The sequence below is a fragment of the Salvelinus namaycush genome, chromosome 28 (genome assembly GCF_016432855.1).
Source record: "Salvelinus namaycush isolate Seneca chromosome 28, SaNama_1.0, whole genome shotgun sequence".
NCBI classification, from domain to species: Eukaryota; Metazoa; Chordata; class Actinopteri; order Salmoniformes; family Salmonidae; genus Salvelinus; species Salvelinus namaycush.
This window is the reverse complement of record NC_052334.1, coordinates 8,453,267-8,474,224: the sequence shown is the minus strand read 5'-3', so window position 1 is coordinate 8,474,224 and position 20,958 is coordinate 8,453,267. Positions and strand designations below refer to the sequence as shown.

General features: G+C 43.7%; 1 protein-coding gene across 1 annotated transcript in view; it reads left to right on the top strand.

Annotated features, from left to right (window-relative positions):
- Positions 1 to 20,626, top strand: part of LOC120023105 (DNA (cytosine-5)-methyltransferase 3A-like) — a 63,132-nt gene extending 42,506 nt beyond the window's left edge. The window contains exons 10-23 of the mRNA XM_038967078.1: positions 31 to 187; positions 900 to 1,049; positions 1,621 to 1,665; positions 2,904 to 2,983; positions 10,892 to 11,004; positions 11,413 to 11,602; positions 12,027 to 12,111; positions 12,914 to 13,059; positions 15,316 to 15,406; positions 15,513 to 15,661; positions 16,027 to 16,127; positions 16,463 to 16,532; positions 16,794 to 16,912; positions 17,224 to 20,626. Of these exons, the coding sequence (XP_038823006.1) occupies positions 31 to 187; positions 900 to 1,049; positions 1,621 to 1,665; positions 2,904 to 2,983; positions 10,892 to 11,004; positions 11,413 to 11,602; positions 12,027 to 12,111; positions 12,914 to 13,059; positions 15,316 to 15,406; positions 15,513 to 15,661; positions 16,027 to 16,127; positions 16,463 to 16,532; positions 16,794 to 16,912; positions 17,224 to 17,365 (1,638 nt within the window). The 3' untranslated portion in view covers positions 17,366 to 20,626. The remainder of the gene's footprint in view (positions 1 to 30; positions 188 to 899; positions 1,050 to 1,620; positions 1,666 to 2,903; positions 2,984 to 10,891; positions 11,005 to 11,412; positions 11,603 to 12,026; positions 12,112 to 12,913; positions 13,060 to 15,315; positions 15,407 to 15,512; positions 15,662 to 16,026; positions 16,128 to 16,462; positions 16,533 to 16,793; positions 16,913 to 17,223) is intronic.
- Positions 20,627 to 20,958: the final 332 nt, after the last annotated feature.

Sequence of the window (20,958 nt, the reverse complement as noted above, 5' to 3'; positions counted from 1 at the left end):
ATAACACTGACAGGTCACGTCTCTTTGCAGATGGCTAGCACCCGTGCAGGCAAAACCTTCCTTGCCTGTCCAGAGAGCGATGAGACAGACACCTCCAAGTCAGTGGATCTACACAACAACCAGATGATAGATTGGGCTGTGACAGGCTTCCAACCCACCGGGCCCAAGGGCCTAGAGCCACCAGAAGGTAAGTTAGTTTCATGTTTATTTTACAATGATTTGTAGTGAATATATTGGAAATCACCTGAGCTTAGAGCAACCTGAAGGCAAGAGGAGCTCATATCATGTTATAACCCTTCTAATAAGCCATGAAGGCTCATACCTACAATACCATTGTAGTGTCCACGTTACAGTGGCCAAGGGAAATGTGTCCTCTGCTCCCTTCTCAACTCCCACCGAGACAGCACACATCACACACAGTTGAGAGACGTACAGGGCCAGACTGCAGCTGGAGAGCATGTTGTGGGGATAAGGGCCTTGCTCCAGGGCCCAACGGTAGGGGAATGTCTTTAGGATGTGATCCCAGCAGCCCTCCAGTTGCCAGATCAATTCCCCCCTTTTTTCCAGCGCCTGGCCCGGGATTCAGACTGGCCACCTTGCGGCTACAGGTCCAACTCCTTAGCCGCTGGGCTACCTACCGCCCCTACCTACCTACACGCTTATAAACAAGTAATAATACAATATACCGGCAGGCTTTAAGTAAAGTGTTGCCGAAATGAGCGCCACAAAGAAAGCGGAAGCTCAATTTCTACACCATATGCTAGATGTATTACACAACAGCTAACATGGCACATAATGGGGAAATAAAGAATCTGACTTGGGTTGTCCTTTGGAAGTACTCTGTTTTCCTCTGCTTATCAGAGGTGTTTATTGTCTTACTCATATGCCCCGCCCACCAGAGGAGCGTAACCCATATAAGGAGGTGTACCCTGACGTCTGGGTGGAGCCAGAGGCGGCAGCCTACACACCCCCTCCAGCCAAAAAGCCTCGCAAAAGCACAGCAGCCGAGAAACCCAAGGTCAAGGAGATGATTGACGAGGGGACGAGAGGTAAGGCGGCTCCTTTAAGTGGCTTAAATAGGGGTTGCGACCCCTATATACTTCCTCCTCAGGGAGGATCTCAGGGCTGTGTGTGTGTGTGTGTGTGTGTGTGTGTGTGTGTGTGTGTGTGTGTGTGTGTGTGTGTGTGTGTGTGTGTGTGTGTGTGTGTGTGTGTGTGTGTGTGTGTGTGTGGTGACAGGTTAGCAGGTGCTTGTACTAGAAGTCAAAGGGTTAACACATCAAATCTGTTAATGAGTGTAGGTGTTGTATGTTATGTAGCTGGTAAATGTTATGTAGCTCTTATCTAGCTTTTATGTAGTTGTTATAAATGTACTCAGCCTAACTCTCGTTATAATACACTTTATATTGTAGATAGATCTATTTAATGTATTTAAAGCAAATGGAGGGGTAGGAGGAAGTATGTCTGCAGTTCTTTTGTTTGTTTACATATCTTGAAGATGTCGTCTGTAAAGATGTATCTGTCTGCAGATGTAAACAACAGTAAACATGTCGTCCCCCACAAATGATACAACAAACATGCATATCATATCCTGATATGAAACTGTCTGTCTGTTTCCAGAGAGACTCGTGTATGAAGTGAGACAGAAGTGCAGAAGCATAGAGGGTAAGTGTTCTGTCTCTGTGTTCAGACAGCCAGGGTCGTGTTCAGCCAGGGTCAGACAGCTAGGGTCGTGTACAGACAGCCAGGGTCGTCTTCAGACAGCCAGGGTCGTCTTCAGATAGCCAGGGTCGTGTACATACTTCCAGGGTCGTGTTTAGACAGCCAGGGTCGTGTTCAGACAGCCAGGGTCGTGTTCAGACAGCCAGGGTTGTGTACAGACAGCCAGGGTCATGTTCAGACAGCTAGGGTCGTGTTCAGACAGCCAGGGTCGTGTACAGACAGCCAGGGTTGTGTACAGACAGCTAGGGTCGTGTTCAGACAGCCAGGGTCGTGTTCAGACAGCCAGGGTCGTGTACAGGCAGCCAGGGTCATGTTCAGACAGCCAGGCTCATGTTCAGGTAGCCAGGCTCATGTTCAGGTAGCCAGGCTCATGTTCAGACAGCCAGGCTCATGTTCAGACAGCCAGGCTCATGTTCAGGTAGCCAGGCTCATGTTCAGGTAGCCAGGCTCATGTTCAGGTAGCCAGGCTCATGTTCAGACAGCCAGGCTCATGTTCAGACAGCCAGGCTCATGTTCAGGTAGCCAGGCTCATGTTCAGGTAGCCAGGCTCATGTTCAGGTAGCCAGGCTCATGTTCAGGTAGCCAGGCTCATGTTCAGACAGCCAGGCTCATGTTCAGGTAGCCAGGCTCATGTTCAGGTAGCCAGGCTCGTGTTCAGTAGGCATCAAACGGAACAAAGTGACTATTTTATATCCTCAAAGCATATTGGCTTTCCTTATGAAATGTACATTCTTCTCACATCTGTTCAATTATGCCTTTTGAATCCAAGGCAGGGTGCATGGCAGTGGGGTTTTCAGACCTCCAGTTGGTCTTGTGTACATTGAACTTTCTTGACATTGGATTGCGCAGTCAGGTGGAACAGAGTAAATAGGCATTTTAACATCATAGATTTAGCTGGTGGTAACTTGTGGAATAGACACTGGCTGGAATGCGGTTTTAACCAATCAGCATTCAGGATTAGACCCACACGTTGTATAAATGTTCATAAAGGACTCTGTTTACGCACCTTTTTCTTTTGTAAGTAGTTGCTAGGCGCCTATTATGTTAAAGCACCGTCTCTCCATCAGAGATCAGTTACCCACTTATTGATTTACATCTCTGAGCGATCAGGGTTTACCCACTTGTTGGTTTTACCACTACGTCTCTGGCTTGCACCAATTACATTCTGTCTTACTCCACAGACATCTGCATCTCCTGTGGAAGTTTGAATGTTTCCCGTGAACACCCTCTGTTTGCTGGAGGAATGTGCCAGAGCTGTAAGGTAAGGAGGGAAGAAGAGGCCATCGAGGCCATGAAGTCAGGACTAGCTGTAGGAGGCAGGACTAGTTGTAGGAGTCAGAACTAGCTGTAGGAGTCAGGACTAGTTGTAGGAGTCAGGACTAGTTGTAGGAGTCAGGACTAGCTGTAGGAGTCAGGACCAACTGTAGGAGTCAGGAATAGTTGTAGGAGTCAGGACTAGCTGTAGGAGTCAGGACTAATTGTAGGAGTCAGGACTAACTGTAGGAGTCAGGACTAGCTGTAGGAGTCAGGACCAACTGTAGGAGTCAGGACTAGCTGTATGAGTCAGGACTCGTTGTAGGAGTCAGGAACAGCTGTAGGAGTCAGAACTAACTGTAGGAGTCAGGACTAGTTGTAGGAGTCAGGACCAGCTGTAGGAGTCAGGACCAGCTGTAGGAGTCAGGACCAGCTGTAGGAGTCAGGACCAGCTGTAGGAGTCAGGACTAGTTGTAGGAGTCAGGACTAGCTGTAGGAGTCAGGACTAATTGTAGGAGTCATGACTAACTGTAGGAGTCAGGACTAGCTGTAGGAGTCAGGACCAACTGTAGGAGTCAGGACTAGCTGTATGAGTCAGGACTCGTTGTAGGAGTCAGGAACAGCTGTAGGAGTCAGAACTAACTGTAGGAGTCAGTGTTAGTTGTAGGTGTCAATGCGAGCTGTCGGAGTCAGTGCTAGCTGTAGGGATCAGGACTAACTGTAGGAGGGCTGTATGTATCAAGTGTCTGCAGCAGGAGTGCTGACTTCAGTAAATCAATCACATTTATTTATAAAGCCTTTTTTTACATCAGCCCGATGTCACAAAGTATCTTTACAGAAACCCAGCCAAAAACCCAAACATCAAGCAATACAGATGTAGAAGCACGGTGGCTAGGAAAAACTCCCTAGTAAGGCAGGAACATAGGAAGAAACCTAGAGAGGAACCAGGCTCTGAGGGGTGGCCAGTCTTCTTCTGGCTGTGCCCGGGTGGAGACTGTAACAGAACATGGCCAAGATGTTTAAACGTTCATAGATGACCAGCAGGGTCAAATAATAATAATCACAGTGGTTGTAGAGAGTGCAACAGAGGGTGCAACAGGTCAGCACATCAGGAATAAATGTCAGTTGGCATTTCATAGCCCAGCATTCAGAGTTCGAGACAGCAGGTGCGGTAGAAAGAGAGAGTCGAAAACAGTAGGTCCGGGACAAGGTAGCACGTCCTGAACAGGTCAGCATTCCATAGCCACAGGCAGAACAGTTGAAACTGGGGCAGCAGCACGACCAGGTGGACCTGAGGCATGGTCCCAGGGCTCAGGTCCTCAGAGAGGGGAGGGAGAGGGCGAGGGAGAGAGAGAGAATTAAAGGGAGCATACTTAAATTCACACAGGACACCGGATAAGACAGGAGAATTACACCAGATATAACAGACTGACCCTAGCCCCCCTACACATAAACTATTGCAGCATAGATACTGGAGGCTGAGACAGGAGGGGTCGGGAGACACTGTGGCCCCGCCCGACAATACCCCCAGACAGGGCCAACCAGGCAGGATATGACTCCACCCACTTTGCCGAAGCACAGCCCCAACACCACTAGAGGGATATCCGCAAACCACCAACTTACTACTCTGAGAAAAGGCTGAGTATAGCCCATGAAGATCTCCCCCACTGCACAAACCGAGGGTGAGCCAATCCGGACAGGAAGATTATGTCAGTGACTCAACCCACTCAAGTGACGCACACATCCTAGGGACGGCATGGAAGAGCACTAGTAAGCCAGTGACTGAGCCCACCGTAAAGGGTCAGAGGCAGATAATCCCAGTGGAGAGAGGGGAACCGCTCCAGTGCCTTTCCGTTCACCTTCACACCTCTGGGCCAGAATACACTAAATCATAGGACCTACTGAAGAGATGAATCTTCAATAAAGACTTAAAGGTCAAGACCGAGTGCGTCCCTCACATTGATAGGCAGACCATTCCATAAAAATGGAGCTCTATAGGAGTACGCCCTGCCTCCAGCTGTTTGCATAGAAATTCTAGGGACAATAAAGGAGGCCTGTGTCTTGTAATAGTAGGTATGTACAGCAGGACCAAATCGGAGAGGTAGGTAGTAGCATGCCCATGTAATGCTTTGTAGGTTAGCAGTAAAACCTTGAAATCAGCCCTAGCCTTAACAGAAAGCCAGTGTAGAGAGGCTAGCACTGGAGTAATATGATCAAATGTTTTGGTTCTCGTCAAGATTCTAGCACTAACTGAAGTTTATTCAGTGCATTATCCGGGTAGCCGGAAAGTAGAGCATTGCAGTAGTCTAATCTAGAAGTGACAAAAGCATGGATTAGCTTTTCTGCATCATTTTTGGACAAAACATTTCAGATTTTTTGCAATGTTACGAAGATGGAAAAAAGCTGTACTTGAAATATTCTTGATATGGTTGTCAAAAGAGAGATCAGGGTCCAGAGTAACGCCAAGGTCCTTCAGTTTTATTTGAGATGACTGTACAACCATCAACATTAATTGTCAGATACTACAGAAGATCTCTTTGTTTCTTGAGACCTAGAACTAGCAACTCTGTTTTGTCCGAGTTTAATAGTAAAACATTTGCCGCCATCCACTTCCTTATGTCTGAAATACAGGCTTCCAGGGAGGGACATTTTGGGGCTTCACCGTGTTTCATCGGAATGTACAGCTGTGTATCATCCGCATAGCAGTAAAAGTTAACATTATGTTTCTGAATGACAGCCTCCCGAGTGGCGCAGTGGTCTAAGGCACTGCATCGCAGTGCTAGCTGTGCCACTAGAGATCCTGGTTCGTGTCCATGCTCTTTCGCAGCTGGCTGCAACCAGGAGACCCATGGGGTGGTGCACAATTGGCCCAGCATTGTCTGGGTTAGGGGAGGGTTTGGCCAGCAACAATATTCTTGTCCCATCGCGCACTAGCGACTCCAGTAGCGGGCCGGGCGCAATGCACGCTGACACGGTCGCCAGGTGTACGGTGTTTCCTCTGACACATTGGTGCGGCTGGCTTCCGGGTTAAGCGGTTGTGTCAAGAAGTAGTGCGGCTTGGCTGGGTTGTGTTTCGGGGGACGCACAGCTCTCAACCATCGCTTCTCCCGAGTCCATACGGGAGTTGCAGTGACTACCAATTGGCTACCACAAAATTGGGGAGAAAAATGGGTAAAAAAAAGAATAAAATAAAATATATAAATATTTTTTACGAATGACATCACCAAGAGGTAAAATATATAGCAAAAACAATAGTGGTCCTAAAACGGAACCTTGAGGAACACCGAAACTTACAATTGATTTGTCAGAGAACAAACCATCCACAGAGACAAACTGATATCTTTCCGACAGATAAGATCTAAACCAGGCCAGAACTTGTCCGTGTAGACCAATTACAGTTTACAATCTCTCCAAAAGAATGTAATGATCGATGGTATCAAAAGCAGCACTAAGGTCTAGGAGCACGAGGACAAATGCAGAGCCTTGGTCTGATGCCATTAAAAGGTCATTTACCACCTTCACAAGTGCAGTCTCAGTGCTATGATGGGGTCTAAAACCAGACTGAAGCATTTCATATACATTGTTTGTCTTCAGGAAGGCAGTGAGTTGCTGCGCAACAGCTTTAAAAAAAAAAATTGAGAGGAGTGGGAGAGTCGATATAGGCCGATAGTTTTTTATATTTTCTGGGCCAAGGTTTTCCTTTTTCAAAAGAGGCTTTATTACTGCCACTTTTAATGAGTTTGGTACACATCCGGTGGATAGGGAGCCATTTATTATGTTCAACATAGAAAGGCCAAGCACAGGAAGTAGCTCTTTCAGTAGTTTTGTTGGAATAGGGTCCAGTATGCAGCTTGAAGGTTTAGAGGCCATGACTATTTTCATGAATGTGTCAAGCAGTGGCGTGCCGTGGGCCTGGGGCCTGGGCCTTCAGTGAGGTCCTACACAGTCCCACCCGAATTAATCCACCTCTTATTACCATCATTATGATGCCATGGCTCTAGACACTATACATTTATATTTACCTTTTCATTGTGCAGCTCCGTTGCCCTGCGCGCTTGTTCGTTGAGCTGTAGATCCACTCGGGTGTCCCCAAAAGTTTTCAAAAGCACCATTGCTTGTAAGTGCCCAGCCCTACTTTGGTGTCTCGTTGCTGCCTTGGTTAGACAACTCAAGTTTGCAAAGCCAGTGTGGCTCCAAACACCAAATCGATCACTTGCAAATAATAGGCATTCCCAGCAGTACAGTTTGCAGTGCTTCTCGGAGCCTGTGAGCCATTGATAGCGCTCGTAGTTGGAACTTTGAAAGTGGCGAACGAACCCCTTTCCCGCCTGTGACATGCTTTGTAGCGTCGGCGTCGGGCGACCTCTCCTTACAATGTCTAACTTTTCTTGAAAAGTTCGTCTTGAGAATGGCGTTATAATTATATCCTCGACCAAATCGATATCTTCTCCTCCTTCCGCCATTGTGGGTTGAAAAAACAGCTTAGTAGTACGCGAATTAATTCGTTTATCAAATTCAGTTTCCTAGTTCTGAGGTTGTGCATAGACCTGCCCATAGGACCTGCCTCTCAATATTGGTAATCCAATCAAAAGACGTGCACGCACTATGCCTGCTAGCTGGCTCCTGTGTAACACTGGAGCCAGCCAGCAGGCGTACAATAGCCAACTCTAAAGCTGATTGGTTGACACAAAATTTTCATTTCCATTCACTTTAAGCTACAAGCGCCCGCACTGTTGATTCTGAAGGCCTGAGGGCAGATTTTAGACCCCTGGCAACACATGATGGCTGAATATGATTGGATAAAAGATCTAACATAAAGACCAGCCCTCCAAATCTCAACCTGGGGCTGGAAGCAGTGCAACCAAGAGGAAAGCTATGAAATGAAGAGTATAACTCTTACTCTAGGGAATAATTTAATACATATTTGTGGGAAAATATATTTAAAAAAAAAAATTATATTCTGATGATGTTTAGGCCAGCAGAGAAGGCCTAGCTGGCCCTGACGGCCCACCACTGGTGTCAAGAGATATAGGATTAAAAAACTTGAGCGTGTCCATTGATCCTAGATCCTGGCAGTATTGTGCAGACTCAGGACAACTGAGCTTTGGAGAAATACGCAGATTCAGAGAGGAGTCTGTAATTTGCTTTCTAATGATCATGATCTTTTCGTCAAAGAAGTTCATGAATTCATCAATGCTGAAGTGAAAGCCATCTTCTCTTGGGGAATGCTGCTTTTTAGTTAGCTTTGCGACAGTATCACATATTTGGTGGAGATTGTTCTTATTCCCCCTAATTAAGTTGGAAAAATAGGATGATTGAGCAGCAGTGAGGGCTCTTCGATATTGCACGGTACTGTCTTTCCAAGCTAGTCGAAAGACTTCCAGTTTGGTGTGGCGCCATTTCCATTCCAATGTGCTGGAAGCTTGCTTCAGAGCTCGGGTATTTTCTGTATACCAGGGAGCTAGTTTCTTGTGACAAATGTTTTTAGTTTTTCGGGGTGCGACTGCATCTAGAGTATTATTCAAGGTTACATTTAGTTCCTCAGTCAGGTGGTTAACCGATTTTTGTGCTCCGACGTCCTTGGGTAGGTGGAGGGAGTCTGGAAGGGCATCTAGGAATCTTTGGGTTGTCAGAGAATTTATAGCACGGCTTTTGATGATCCTTGGTTGGGGTCTGAGCAGATTATTTGTTGCGATTGCAAATGTAATTAAATGATGTTCCGATAGTCCAGGATTATGAGGAAAAACAAGATCCACAATATGTATTCCATGGGACAAAACTAGGTCCAGAGTATGACTGTGGCAGTGAGTAGGTCCGGAGACATGTTGGACAAAATCCACTGAGTCGATAATGGCTCCGAAAGCCTTTTGGAGTGGGTCTGTGGACATTTCCATGTGAGTTTTAAAGTCACCAAAAATGTGAATATTATCTGCTATGACTACAAAGTCTGATAGGAATTCATGGAACTCAGTGAGGAACGCTGTATACGGCCCAGGAGGCCTGTAAACAGTAGCTATAAAAAGTGATTGAGTAGGCTGCATAGATTTCATGACTAGAAGCTCAAAAGATGAAAACGCAGTCATTTTTTTGTTTTGTAAATTGAAATTTGCGATCGTAAATGTTAGCAACACCTCCGCCTTTGCTGTATGCGCGGGAGATATGGTCACTAGTGTAGCAACACATCCACCTTCGCGGTATGCGCGGGAGATATAGTCACTAGTGTAGCAACACCTCCGCCTTTGTGGTATGCGCGGGAGATATAGTCACTAGTGTAGCAACACATCCACCTTTGCGGTATGCGCGGGAGATATGGTCACTAGTGTAGCAACACATCCACCTTCGTGGTATGCGCGGGAGATATGGTCACTAGTGTAGCAACACATCCACCTTTGTGGTATGCGCGGGAGATATAGTCACTAGTGTAGCAACACATCCACCTTTGCGGTATGCGCAGTAGATATGGTCACTAGTGTAGCAACACATCCACCTTCGTGGTATGCGCGGGAGATATAGTCACTAGTGTAGCAACACATCCACCTTTGCGGTATGCGCAGTAGATATGGTCACTAGTGTAACCAGGAGGAGATGCCTAATTTAACACAGTAAATTCATCAAGCGTAAGCCATGTTTCAGTCAGGCCAATCACATCAAGATTATGATCAGTGATTAGTTAATTGACTATAACTACCTTGGAAGTGAGGGATCTAACATTAAGTAGCCCTATTTTGAGATATGAGATATTACAATCTCTTTCAATAATGGCAGGAATGGAGGAGGTCTTTATTCTAGTGAGATTGCTAAAGCGAACAACGCCATGTTTAGTTTTGCCCAACCTAGATCGAGGCACAGACACGGTCTCAATGGGGATAGCTGAACTGACTACCCTGACTGTGCTAGTGGCAGACTCCACTAAGCTGGCAGGCTGGCTGACAGCACCCTATCTTATTGTGGAGCTAGAGGAGTTAAAGCCCTGTCTATCTTGATAGATAAGATGAGAGCACCCCTCCAGCTAGAATGGAGTCCATCACTCCTCAGCAGGCCAGGCTTGGTCCTGTTTGTGGATGAGTCCCAGAAAGAGGGCCAATTATCTACACAATGTTTTGGGACGGGCAGAAATCAGTTTTCAACAAGCGATTGAGTTGTGAGACTCTGCTGTAGATCTCATCACTCCCCCTAACTGGGAGGGGGCCAGAGACAATTACTCGATGCCGACATCTTTCTAGCTGATTTACACGCTGAAACTATGTTGCGCTTGGTGATCTCTGACTGTTTCATCCTAACATCGTTGGTGCCGACGTGGGTAACAATTTCCCTATACTCTCTACACTCGCCAGGTTTAACCTTAGCCAGCACCCTCTTCAGATTAGCCTTTACACCGGTAGCCCTGCCCCCTAACCCCAACCAGATAAAGCGTGTGGGTGAAAAAGTTGAATGAAAAAAGTAGAGCAAGGAAAAATGATTAAACGGTTATTATAAAGTTCAGATCAGTTTTTGATTAAACGGTTATTAAAAAGTTCAGTTTTGCTTTTAGATCACAATAAATAAGATTACGAGGACAGGTTGGACATGATTCAGTACTCTTACTCTGAGATGCTTGATACAGGCCCTGGTCTAACTCCCCTCTAGGTTTTAAAGCTCTCTGTTACCAAGACACAAACACAGCTTACAGGAAAGGCTTACAGAATCACTAGACACATAATGTGTTAACAATAAGGCTATTACAAACACAACAAACCTTTATTACACAGTCAGTGTTCCCTGTGAGTCAATGATACTTAGTGTTCACACTGGTTTTCTCATTGCTACTTGTTGTTCTTTTAATAATAATATTGACAATGATGTGATTGAACTTATAGAGCGCATATCATTACACAGCGAATCTCAAAGCTGAAATGTCTTGTTCACTGTGTTCCAGAACTGCTTTCTAGAATGTGCATATCAGTATGACGACGATGGTTACCAGTCATACTGCACCATCTGCTGTGGGGGACGAGAGGTTCTCATGTGTGGGAACAACAACTGCTGCAGGTGAGTGGACTACTTTCATATGATGCTGAGTTCACAAATATGTGTGTTATTGTTCATTAACTTGTGTGATTCACTCGGTGTGTTAGTGTGTGAGTGTACCAGTTTATGTTTATCTTGATGGTTTGCATAAGTGTGTGTGTCTTTGTGCATTGTGTGTGTACAGTCTGTTCGTTCTTACGTATGTGTGATTGCGTGGGTCTGTGAGTGTGTGTACAGTATGTTTGTTCTTACGTTTGTGTGATTGTGTGTGTGTGTGTGTGTGTGTGTGTGTGTGTGTGTGTGTGTGTGTGTGTGTGTGTGTGTGTGTGTGTGTGTGTGTGTGTGTGTGTGTGTGTGTGTGTGTGTGTGTGTGTGTGTGTGTACTAGTGTCTAGCAGTGTAATAACACACCTCCCTCTGTCCCCTCCAGGTGTTTCTGTGTGGAGTGTGTTGACCTACTGGTGGGGCCAGGCGCAGCACAGATAGCTATTAAAGAGGATCCCTGGTGCTGCTACATGTGTGAGAAGGGCCAGAAGGGAGTGTTCGGCCTGCTGGAGCGTCACACTGATTGGCCCTGCCGTCTACAGCATTTCTTCGCTAACAATCACGACCAAGATTTTGTGAGTAGTACCTCAGTACTGGCTGTGTGTGTGAAGTTCACAGCCAAATCAAATTTTATTTGTCACATGCGCCGAATACAACAGTGAAATGCTTACTTACAAGCCCTTAACCAACAATGCAGTTTTAAGAAAAATAAGTGTTAAGAAAGTATTTGCTAAAATAACCTGAAGTAAAAAATGTATAAATAAAATAACAAATAAAAATAAAGAAGCCACAGTGTGACACACATTGTGTATTACAGCCAAATTAGCTCCCTAAATCTGCAACAATGAGCAGGCAGATTATCACAGCTATGGGGCTCTATGAATAGGGCTTCACACATTAGAGACAGCTGAAGTCATTCCAGGCTCCCTCTCATCTGGGTCAAAACTGAGCCGTATCTTCTCTCTCTCTCTCTCTTTCTCTCTCTCTGTTGTTTCACAGGAACAACCAAAGCTTTACCCTCCAGTCATGGCAGAGAAGAGACAACCTATTCGTGTCCTGTCACTGTTCGACGGCATAGCAACAGGTTAGACGGGAATCTCCCCTCCTGTCCTCTTCTCTCCTCCTTCCCCTCTCCTTCCCCTTCTCTCCTCTCCTTGACACAAAACCCTCTGAAAGTCTCTGTCTCTACAAAACATTCTGTCTGCCTCAGGTTTCACTGGGACTGGCCCCCTAACTCACGACTATATTTACTGCACTGATTGTCTTGGATGGATGGATGGATGGATAGAAAACTAATCCACACAGTATGCTTTTTAACCATATTGTCTAGCAGTGCACTTCTCATATCTTTCCTGTCTGTCCTTCACTTCCCTATCTGTTTAATAAAACCACACAAAAATACAAAAGAAGTGGGAATTCCCACTCCTGTAAAAAGAAAAGGCAACCACTGTGAATGCTAATTAATGGTGCGCCTCAGGCCAGACCTTCAGTGTTGTGTCTATATTCTGTCATTCAGTTCTTCAATTTCAAGTTAATCATTATTTAAATAGAATCATCCACTCTATTTAACCAGGATAATCCACTTTATTTAACCAGGATAATCCACTCTATTTAACCAGGATAATCCACTTTATTTAACCAGGATAATCCACTCTATTTAACCAGGATAATCCACTCTATTTAACCAGGATAATCTACTCTATTTAACCAGGATAATCCACTCTATTTAACCAGGATAATCTACTCTATTTAACCAGGATAATCCACTCTATTTAACCAGGATAATCCACTCAGCAACAACTGTCAGTGTTGTCCAGGAAGTCATGGCGTCCATCAAAGGAGCAACAACATGCTACTGTTTGACCTCATTGACCTCTGACCTTTAGGTCTGCTGGTGCTAAAGGAGCTGGGTATCCAGGTGGAGCGCTACGTGGCATCGGAGGTGTGTGAGGACTCTATCACGGTGGGCATCGTCAGGCATCAGGGACGCATCATGTACGTGGGCGACGTGAGGAACGTCACACGCAAACATGTGAGTATCATATAGTATAATGTTATGAACTGTGAGACTAGATCAAGGTCACTCCCAATAGCCTGGCTCAAAGACGAACACCCTAGCCACAGTCTCTCAATAAGGATATCCCAATAGCCTGGCTCAAAGACGAACACCCTAGCCACAGTCTCTCAATAAGGATATCCCAATAGCCTGGCTCAAAGACGAACGCCCAGAAAAAGTCTCTCAATAAGGATATCCCAATAGCCTGGCTCAAAGACGAACACCCTAGCCACAGTCTCTCAATAAGGATATCCCAATAGCCTGGCTCAAAGACGAACGCCCAGAAAAAGTCTCTCAATAAGGATATCCCAATAGCCTGGCTCAAAGACGAACGACCTAGCCAGAGTCTCTTAATAAGGATATCCCAATAGCCTGGCTCAAAGACGAACGACCTAGCCACAGTCTCTCAATAAGGATATCCCAATAGCCTGGCTCAAAGACGAACACCCTAGCCAGAGTCTCTTAATAAGGATATCCCAATAGCCTGGCTCAAAGACGAACACCCTAGCCAGAGTCTCTTAATAAGGATATCCCAATAGCCTGGCTCAAAGACGAACGCCCCAGCAAAAGTCTCTCAATAAGGATATCTCAATAGCCTGGCTCAAAGACGAACGCCCAGAAAAAGTCTCTCAATAAGGATATCCCAATAGCCTGGCTCAAAGACGAACACCCTAGCCACAGTCTCTCAATAAGAATATCCCAATAGCCTGGCTCAAAGACGAACGACCTAGCCACAGTCTCTCAATAAGGATATCCCAATAGCCTGGCTCAAAGACGAACACCCTAGCCACAGTCTCTCAATAAGGATATCCCAATAGCCTGGCTCAAAGACGAACGCCCCAGCAAAAGTCTCTCAATAAGGATATCCCAATAGCTTGGCTCAAAGACGAACGCCCTAGCCACAGTCTCTCAATAAGGATATCCCAATAGCCTGGCTCAAAGACGAACACCCTAGCCACAGTCTCTCAATAAGGATATCCCAATAGCCTGGCTCAAAGACGAACGCCCAGAAAAAGTCTCTCAATAAGGATATCCCAATAGCCTGGCTCAAAGACGAACACCCTAGCCAGAGTCTCTCAATAAGGATATCTCAATAGCCTGGCTCAAAGACGAACACCCTAGCCAGAGTCTCTTAATAAGGATATCCCAATAGCCTGGCTCAAAGACGAACACCCTAGCCAGAGTCTCTTAATAAGGATATCCCAATAGCCTGGCTCAAAGACGAACACCCTAGCCACAGTCTCTCAATAAGGATATCCCAATAGCCTGGCTCAAAGACGAACGACCTATCCACAGTCTCTTAATAAGGATATCCCAATAGCCTGGCTCAAAGACGAATGCCCAGAAAAAGTCTCTCAATAAGGATATCCCAATAGCCTGGCTCAAAGACGAACGCCCTAGCCAGAGTCTCTCAATAAGGATATCCCAATAGCCTGGCTCAAAGACGAACACCCTAGCCACAGTCTCTCAATAAGGATATCCCAATAGCCTGGCTCAAAGACGAATGCCCAAGCCAGAGTCTCTCAATAAGGATATCCCAATAGCCTGGCTCAAAGACAAACACCCTAGCCACAGTCTCTCAATAAGGATATCCCAATAGCCTGGCTCAAAGACGGAACGCCCTAGCCAGAGTCTCTTAATAAGGATATCCCAATAGCCTGGCTCAAAGACGAATGCCCTAGCCAGAGTCTCTCAATAACGATATCCCAATAGCCTGGCTCAAAGACGAACACCCTAGCCACAGTCTCTCAATAAGGATATCCCAATAGCCTGGCTCAAAGACGAACGCCCTAGCCAGAGTCTCTTAATAAGGATATCCCAATAGCCTGGCTCAAAGACGAACGCCCTAGCCACAGTCTCTCAATAAGGATATCCCAATAGCCTGGCTCAAAGACGAACGCCCTAGCCACAGTCTCTCAATAAGGATATGCCAATAGCCTGGCTCAAAGACGAACGCCCTAGCCACAGTCTCTCAATAAGGATATGCCAATAGCCTGGCTCAAAGACGAACGCCCTATCCACAGTCTCTTTATAAAGATATCCCAAATGAGAAAGATTGTAAGGCGCCTATCAGTGAGGGTTATTACAATAACACTTCATATAACATTACTTCAACCGCTAAAGCACAAAATGTGTCTCTTAGTTGGATAATCTGTCTATTTTGTCTTTCTTATCTCCTGTCCTCCTCCTTTCTCTCGTTGTTTTTCTGTTCTCTCTCTCCCTCGGTAACAGTTACACGAGTGGGGCCCCTTTGACTTAGTGATTGGTGGAAGTCCGTGTAACGACCTCTCTATTGTCAACCCAGCTAGGAAGGGTCTTTATGGTAGGTGACAACTCTTTACCATTTATCACTTGTGTTCTGGGACCGCTGAAGACTTATTTCCTGTAGCTGAATTGTATATGCCTGTCCTTCTCTGTCTGTCCTGTAGAGGGCACTGGTCGGCTGTTCTTTGAGTTCTACCGCCTGCTGCACGAGGCTCGGCCCAAAGAGGGCGACAACCGGCCGTTCTTCTGGCTCTTTGAAAACGTGGTGGCAATGGGCGTCAGTGACAAGAGGGACATCTCTCGCTTTCTAGAGGTTTGTTCCTTTACAGAGACTATATAACTTCTAGAAGAACAAATTATACTATATTTCAGTCATGTAAATCATGTATATCAGTCATCCAAGTCATGTTTATCAGTCATCCATTGGAATATGGATTCATGTATTATGAATGCCTTGTGGTGATAATTGACAGTGCATGCTGTCAATATACTAGTTAGGTTATGAAGGAGCAGTTTAAACTGTTAATTTATACATATTAATTGATCATTGTATGAAATTTTCCTTATACAAAATATTATCTTCACTACATTCTTCTGGTGATTATTGCAAAAGAGAATGTGTCTTCAATAACCTGGTTAAATAAAGGTTAAATGAATATCCTGTCTCTCCTCTTCCAGTGTAACCCGGTGATGATCGATGCCAAGGAGGTGACTGCTGCCCACCGTGCTCGCTACTTCTGGGGCAACCTGCCTGGCATGAACAGGTTGGTGAGAGAACGGTGAGGGAAGAAACAGCGAGCCTGTCACCTAAAGCAATTAATACCTGGGCTAGTTCCTGAGCCAGTCAAACCCAGGAACTAAATAATCCTAATCACCTTTTTTATCTCTTCCCTTTTTTCTCTCTCTCACTCTCTCTCCCCTCCTCTCTCTCTCCCTCGCTCTCGCTCTCTCACGCTCTCCATCTCTCACTCGCTCACTCACTCCCTTCTCTCTCACTCGCTCTTACTCTCTCTCTCTTTCACTCGCTCTCTCTCTCGCTGTCTCTCTCTCACTCTCTCTCGATCTCTCTGTATTTTCACACATCTCTTACTTTTCCATCTGTATTCCTCTTCAGACCCTTGATGGCCATGTTCACTGACAGACTAGACCTTCAGGACTGTTTGGAGCACGGCAGAACAGCAAAGGTCACTTATTCATCTATTTTTGTAGCTGTATTTTTTTGTAGTTTTTTTGTACAAATTATGCATATGGCCAAATATGTAATTTATATAGTTCATTCATTTGATTAACTTAGTTCAAGAAAAAAATAAGTTGAGTGTGAGTACCTTTTGAACTGTCAAATTAAATGTTTGGTCATATGGACAATTTGGTCTGTAAACAATACTTGGTTGTCCTATTCTTATGCACCAGCCACTTAGTGTGTCCACCATCTGGTTTCCCCTCAGTTTGGCAAAGTGAGGACCATCACCACTCGCTCTAATTCCATTAAGCAGGGTAAAGACCAGCACTTTCCCGTCTTCATGAACGAGAAGGAGGACATTCTTTGGTGCACTGAGATGGAGAGGTAGGAACTGATTACCTTTCAAATTAATTAATCATACCATAATTAAATGACTTTATTACAAGCAGTTTTTCACAATGGCATACATCTTTATTATAAAATGATTCCCTTACAGAAAGTCATAGATATGATTCCAATGTACCCTCCTATGAAGGACCTAAAGTCAATCTCACATGGAAACATAGCCCTATGTCACTAATTCTCAAGGCTCTCTTCCTCTCTTTGTCCCTCTGTATCTATCCATCTGTCTCCTGCTCTGTCTGTCTGTCTCTTGCTCCCTCTGGTGGCTGTCTGGTTACTGTCTCCTTCCCCAGGGTGTTTGGCTTCCCAGTCCATTACACAGACGTGTCCAACATGAGTCGGCTGGCCAGGCAAAGGCTTCTGGGAAGGTCGTGGAGTGTACCGGTCATCCGACACTTGTTTGCACCACTCAAAGAATATTTTGCCTGCGTTTAACAAGATTTGGCTCAACAAGACCACCTGATTTTAACAAGATTTTGGCTCAACAAGACCACCTGCGTTTAACAAGGCTTGACTTAACTAGACCATCACAAACATAGAACTGATGTTGTAGCTAGAAACATGAGCATTGGTGAAATTATACTACTCCCTGGTACCTGGTATCATTTCCCAGGCAAGCAAAACATCATGAAAGTAAATATTTCAAATTATTTCTTGTAATTTGAAATGTACTTCTTATTCTATTTAATATGTATATGTCATTTTACCTTTTAGCAGTGTTATCCAGTATTTTTAAAATTGATTTATTTGTGCAAGCTATACTTGAGACAAGGCTTTCTTCTCAAGGCACTGAGAAAGAAGAAACTAGGATCTGTGTGGTTTTTAGAATAAGGACTAGGGTTGGATGATTGGAAAAGATCTGAAAGAGAGTTGATAATACTGTATGTACAGTATGTATGTGAAAGATATTGGCTGTGTAGGCATGATTTTCTATTGGCCAATATCTGAAGTGGGTAAAGCAAGCCACCGATAGTATAGTCATGTTGAGTTTTGCTTCCTCCAGCTACTGAGCCTCGCAGAGCTAAAGTGAATAAGGGTGATTGTCGTCAGTGTCGTAGAAAGCTGTGTCTTAATGAATCCAAAACATCAGATCACATATACCTCTTTGTTTAAAGTTTATATACACAGTTAACTGAAGGTTAAGGTACTACTGTAAAATGGTTACAATACCATGGTGCTTCACGACGATAGGAAGCATCACAGGTCATGTGGCACAGGCACTACACTTTAGACAAGATGGGAATTTAAAAAAAACATTTCCTGGAAAGTTTGTTTCCAGTGTAATGTTTTCACTATTTAAAGAAGTTTTGTGTTATTTTAGTAAATTTAAATGATTTCAAAGTGGCGATTAAAGGTGTGATGACTGCAGAATAATATGCCATATCCTCCTCTTTTCTGTTTTACAGCTTTTATAAACATCAATTGTACTGGTGTTTTTTCCCATAATTGTTCAAGCCTTTGCTACATGTAAACTCAGGCCCCCCATGCATGCCTGTGTCTGACTCTGCACAAACACAACATGAAGCTAGCCACATGGGCGGTGATGCGTTCTGTCGTTACAACAACAACAACAAAATACCTTAAGATCAAAGTCTGTGGTGAACTACTTTTTTCTAATGTCATTACTGTACAACTGTTAGTGAGCATGGTGGTTGGACTGGAGGGAGGGCGGGTGGCCTGGGGTTTCCACAATAAACTAAAGACTCTCTCCTTCCCTTTTTCACCCCTGCAAACTACATACTGTCAGGTGCAAATCTTCTAACAAAATGGTGCGGCTTCACGATGTTCTTCTACCTTTTTATAGCAATTTTGTGCTGTTTTACCAACATAAAGCACTTTTTATATGTATACTTTTTTTTTTCTTCAATATTTTAAAATGTTTCTTCTTGGTTTTTCTTGTGAAATGTTATGTTTTTATGATGTGAACTGTTCTACAGCTGTGTAATACAGTATGTTTTCTATACAGTAGGGCTGTGCCAATAGAAGTGGAAGAATGGACTCATAGAATTATGTTAAATCCATGTATCCATGGAAATGATTGATTATTGATCCTACTCAATGTACAGTAGATTCATAGAAAATGATTGATGTGCTCCATTTTCATATTGTCTTCTGTTGAAAGCCGTAATTCAGTATGTCATTCTCTGGATAAAAAAAGAATGTGTCTATTTCTACTAACATTGTAGAATTTAAAACAGAGTTAAGGAACTATGTTATACCGTATGTTTGTAACGCTACCTTCCCAAATGAATACCAGACCGCAGATGCAATGTCCTCTGCACTTTCCTCTTGTAGACCTCAAATAATTAGAAAAAGCGAGAGTGATAGAGACAGATTTTCAAACTTATTACAGGGCCGGCTCCAGGCATAAGCGTTTTTTTTTTTTTTAGGAACTCAGTCGGGGTCTGAACTTACTATTGAGAGTAAAAATAGTACAATACACCAATTTTGAAATTTGGTTGGGCATCATTCTGCAGTTTTTCTTTTGTTATGTCAGTCACTGACAGTCACTCAATTGGCCATGTCAGCTAACAATTTTTAGATTGGTAGTTAGTCTAGCCTGCTATCTAAACTTGTAGTAGTCATGGCCAAATACTGACCGGGCAAGCAGGGCACGTGCCTAAGGCCCTGACCTCAAGGGTGGTTAGTTATTCTCACTCTAAATCATGACAAAATGGATAGAATTGCAGGAAATTCGCTGTAAAACTGAAAAAAAATTCAAATTCTCTGCCCCATGGCAAAATGGATAGAATTGCAGGAAATGTGTGATGAAATTGCAAAAAGAATTCTCTGTCCAATGGCAAAATGTGTAGAATTGCAGAAAACTTGATTTAAAACTGCAACATTTTCTCTACGCCCCATGGCAAGATGTGTAGAATTGCTGGGAATTCATTTTTAAACTTGTGGACGATTTAGAAATTCGTTTTTCAGAACTCAAAACTGAAGAGTGAACGGTGACCAGAAAAATACAGTAGCAGAGATCATGACTTACCAATGTTCTATCTAAATATTCAAAATGACTTCATTTCATAAATGTAGTTTCATACATGATTAAGTTCTTAAGTGACCTTATCGTATCCTTTCCACCTTTTTAGTTGAACTTCGGACATTGGGTTTGCAGGAATCCTTATGCGTTGTGTTGACATTGATGTTAATTCCCTTTCCCTATAGTAAATGACCATGCCCCTTGTACAGTTTGTACATAGAGTTTTCCTGTCACTGTTTTTGGTTTGTTTGTCTCTTTTTGAATTACCTATGAGATGTACAAATATAATTCTTTGCTAATATATATCATGGAATTAGAAAAAATAAAGATTAGGTGAAAAAATAAAAATAAAATCAAGTAAAATAGTTTTTTTTTTTAAATATCAAAATAAGCTATGAAGCATTAGAGGGTAGACTCCAAGTGTTGCCTTCTACTACTGTTCATTTGTTTTGTTGAGTCCTGAGTGAATCCAGTTTAAATGTGTCAAGTGATCTTTAGCCTAATAATGACAGCTTTAAGATGCAACGGTCTCTACTTCACTGCACAGCCCTACATATTGTTGGTTGTTTTTGCCTTTTGTTTCTTTTTATAAGAACTATAAAGAGGGATTGTAGGTGTTTCTGACGGTGCTAAACATTTTATCTAATCAAGAAAAAATATATTTGTTTTGGAAGAGAAATAAAACTTGTCTTGACAATGACTGTTTTTAACTTCCTTGTAGTAATGATGGAAAAGCACCATTATTTCACTCTCATAGGATGCATATATTAACAAATACATTTGAACTTTGGACTTGAAAAAATTATAAATAATAATGAGTTTCCTATATTGTTTTAGACTAGAAATTGCTGTAGTTGGTTGGTGCTTATCTGTTGGAAAAAACATTTACTCCATAATGGGAAATAACAAAAAAATAAAAGCATTTCAGTAATAACGTTTACTGTAGCATAATGTATGTGTAAAACCTGGCATTCGCTTTGCTTCTTAATCCTACATTCCGTGCCATAATATTCTGTCCTCCATGTCTTGTTTTCGATGGTCA